This window comes from Rousettus aegyptiacus, unplaced genomic scaffold, assembly GCF_014176215.1.
Source record: "Rousettus aegyptiacus isolate mRouAeg1 unplaced genomic scaffold, mRouAeg1.p scaffold_m13_p_8, whole genome shotgun sequence".
NCBI classification, from domain to species: domain Eukaryota; kingdom Metazoa; phylum Chordata; class Mammalia; order Chiroptera; family Pteropodidae; genus Rousettus; species Rousettus aegyptiacus.
Window position 1 is genome coordinate 14,227,834 of NW_023416311.1, and position 1,810 is coordinate 14,229,643.

The 1,810-nt window shown below is 44.1% G+C and overlaps 1 protein-coding gene across 1 annotated transcript; it reads right to left on the reverse strand.

Annotated features, from left to right (window-relative positions):
- On the reverse strand, positions 1–939 carry LOC107521661 (olfactory receptor 2C1-like). Its single transcript, XM_016166541.2, has one exon. It carries the CDS (start codon positions 937–939, stop codon positions 1–3), a length of 939 nt encoding a protein of 312 aa, XP_016022027.2.
- Between the last annotated feature and the right edge of the window lie 871 nt (positions 940–1,810).

The following is a 1,810-nucleotide window of genomic DNA, read 5'->3' on the forward strand; positions in this document are numbered from 1 at the left end:
TTAGGTGACCTCCCCTCTCTTCCCCAGCAGCCTCCTCAGTGCCCTTTTCACTTCCTTGTTCCTCAGAGTATAGATGAGAGGGTTCACCATGGGTGTGAGTACAGAGTAAAAGAGGGAAATGAACTTGCCCTGGCCCTGGTTGCTGGTCTTACCTGGAAGCAGATACCCATAGATAGCTGAGCCATAGAAGAGGAGCACTACCACTAGATGAGACAGGCAAGTGTTGAAGGCCTTTTTCCATCCCTCAGCCGAGGGTATCTTCAGCACTGCCTGAGCTATCCAGCAGTAAGAGATCAGGATGATGCTTAGTGGGACAGCAGTGAAGAAGGTGCAGATGCCATTGAGCAAAGCCTCATTGAGACTCTTGTCTCCACAGGCCAGTTTGATCATGGCCGGCACTTCACACAGGAAGTTGTCCACCCTCCGGTGCCCACACAATGGGAGCTGCAGCGTGAATGTTGACTGGATCACAGAGTTGCCCAAGCCACCCAACCAGGCAATGGCAGCTAGCAGCCAGCAGAGCCGAGGGTTCATGGTGGTGGTATAGTGCAGGGGCCGGCAAATTGCCATGTAGCGGTCAAATGCCATCACCATAAGCAGGATGGCTTCAGTAGACCCTAGCCAGAGGAAAACATAGAGTTGGGTCACGCAGCCACCGTAGCTAATGGTCTTTTCCGGTCCCCGTAAGTTGATCAGCATTTGGGGAACCGAGCTAGTAGTAAAGGCAAGGTCTAGGGAGGAAAGGTTGCTGAGGAAGAAGTACATGGGTGTGTGGAGCCGGGCATCCAGGCATGAAAGCAGGATGATGGTTGAGTTCCCAAATAGGGTCAGCAAGTAAGAAAAGAGGATGACTACGAAAAAGATCACCTCCAGCTGGGGATGGTCAGATACACCCATCAGAATGAAGCCATCCAAGGAGTTGTTGTTAGCTCCTTTCATCTCCTGTTGTCTCTTTAGTCACTTGAGGAATCTCCAGGGAAAACCACTGGGAGAAAGGAAGTGAAGAAGCAGCTATTGCATAGTTGATCTGCAGAAGGGAGGGTCTGAGAGTTCTCTAGGCTTCACAGTGAAGTACCAACTTAATTGTGGGACTGACCCACTACGGTCAGTCCCATAAAATAGAAACTTTATTCCATCTGACTTTTCTATTCAGATGTTCTTCCTGAGATCCATCTCATTACCTTCTACTAATAGAAGTGCTTATCCCCTTGTAGGATAACATTGTAGTAAAATGGCAGGCAGGAACCACACAACAGAACACATTTTGTCTAGAAGGACAAAGTCACAGGTGGAATGCAATCAAAACCTCTCCAATCAGAAAAATTTAAGGTATTTGATTGAGTGAACAGGACTTTATACCCAAATCTTAGAATTTAAGAAGTAGAGGTGGGGGAGTTTGAATCTTAAAAAATATAAATATACAACCAATAAGGAGAACCATATGACTTCATTCATATATGGGAAATAAAACTGAAAGCAACAAATGAACAAGACAAAAGAAAACTCATAAACACAGACAACAATTTAGTGGTTACTAGAGAGAAAGGGGGGAGGCGGGAGGTAGATAAGGGTAAAGGGGGTCAAATAATGGTGATGCAAGGAAATTTAATTTTGGGTGGTGAACACACAATGCATATACATATAATATATTATTGAATTATACACTTGAAACCTTTATAATTTTGTCAGCCAATGTCTCCTCAACAAATTTAATTTTTAAAATGGCATAATTCAAAGTAAACTTATAGAATTATTACTCCTAACAGGCATCACAGTTTAAAACATTGAAATTTAAGAAACATGGTTATAG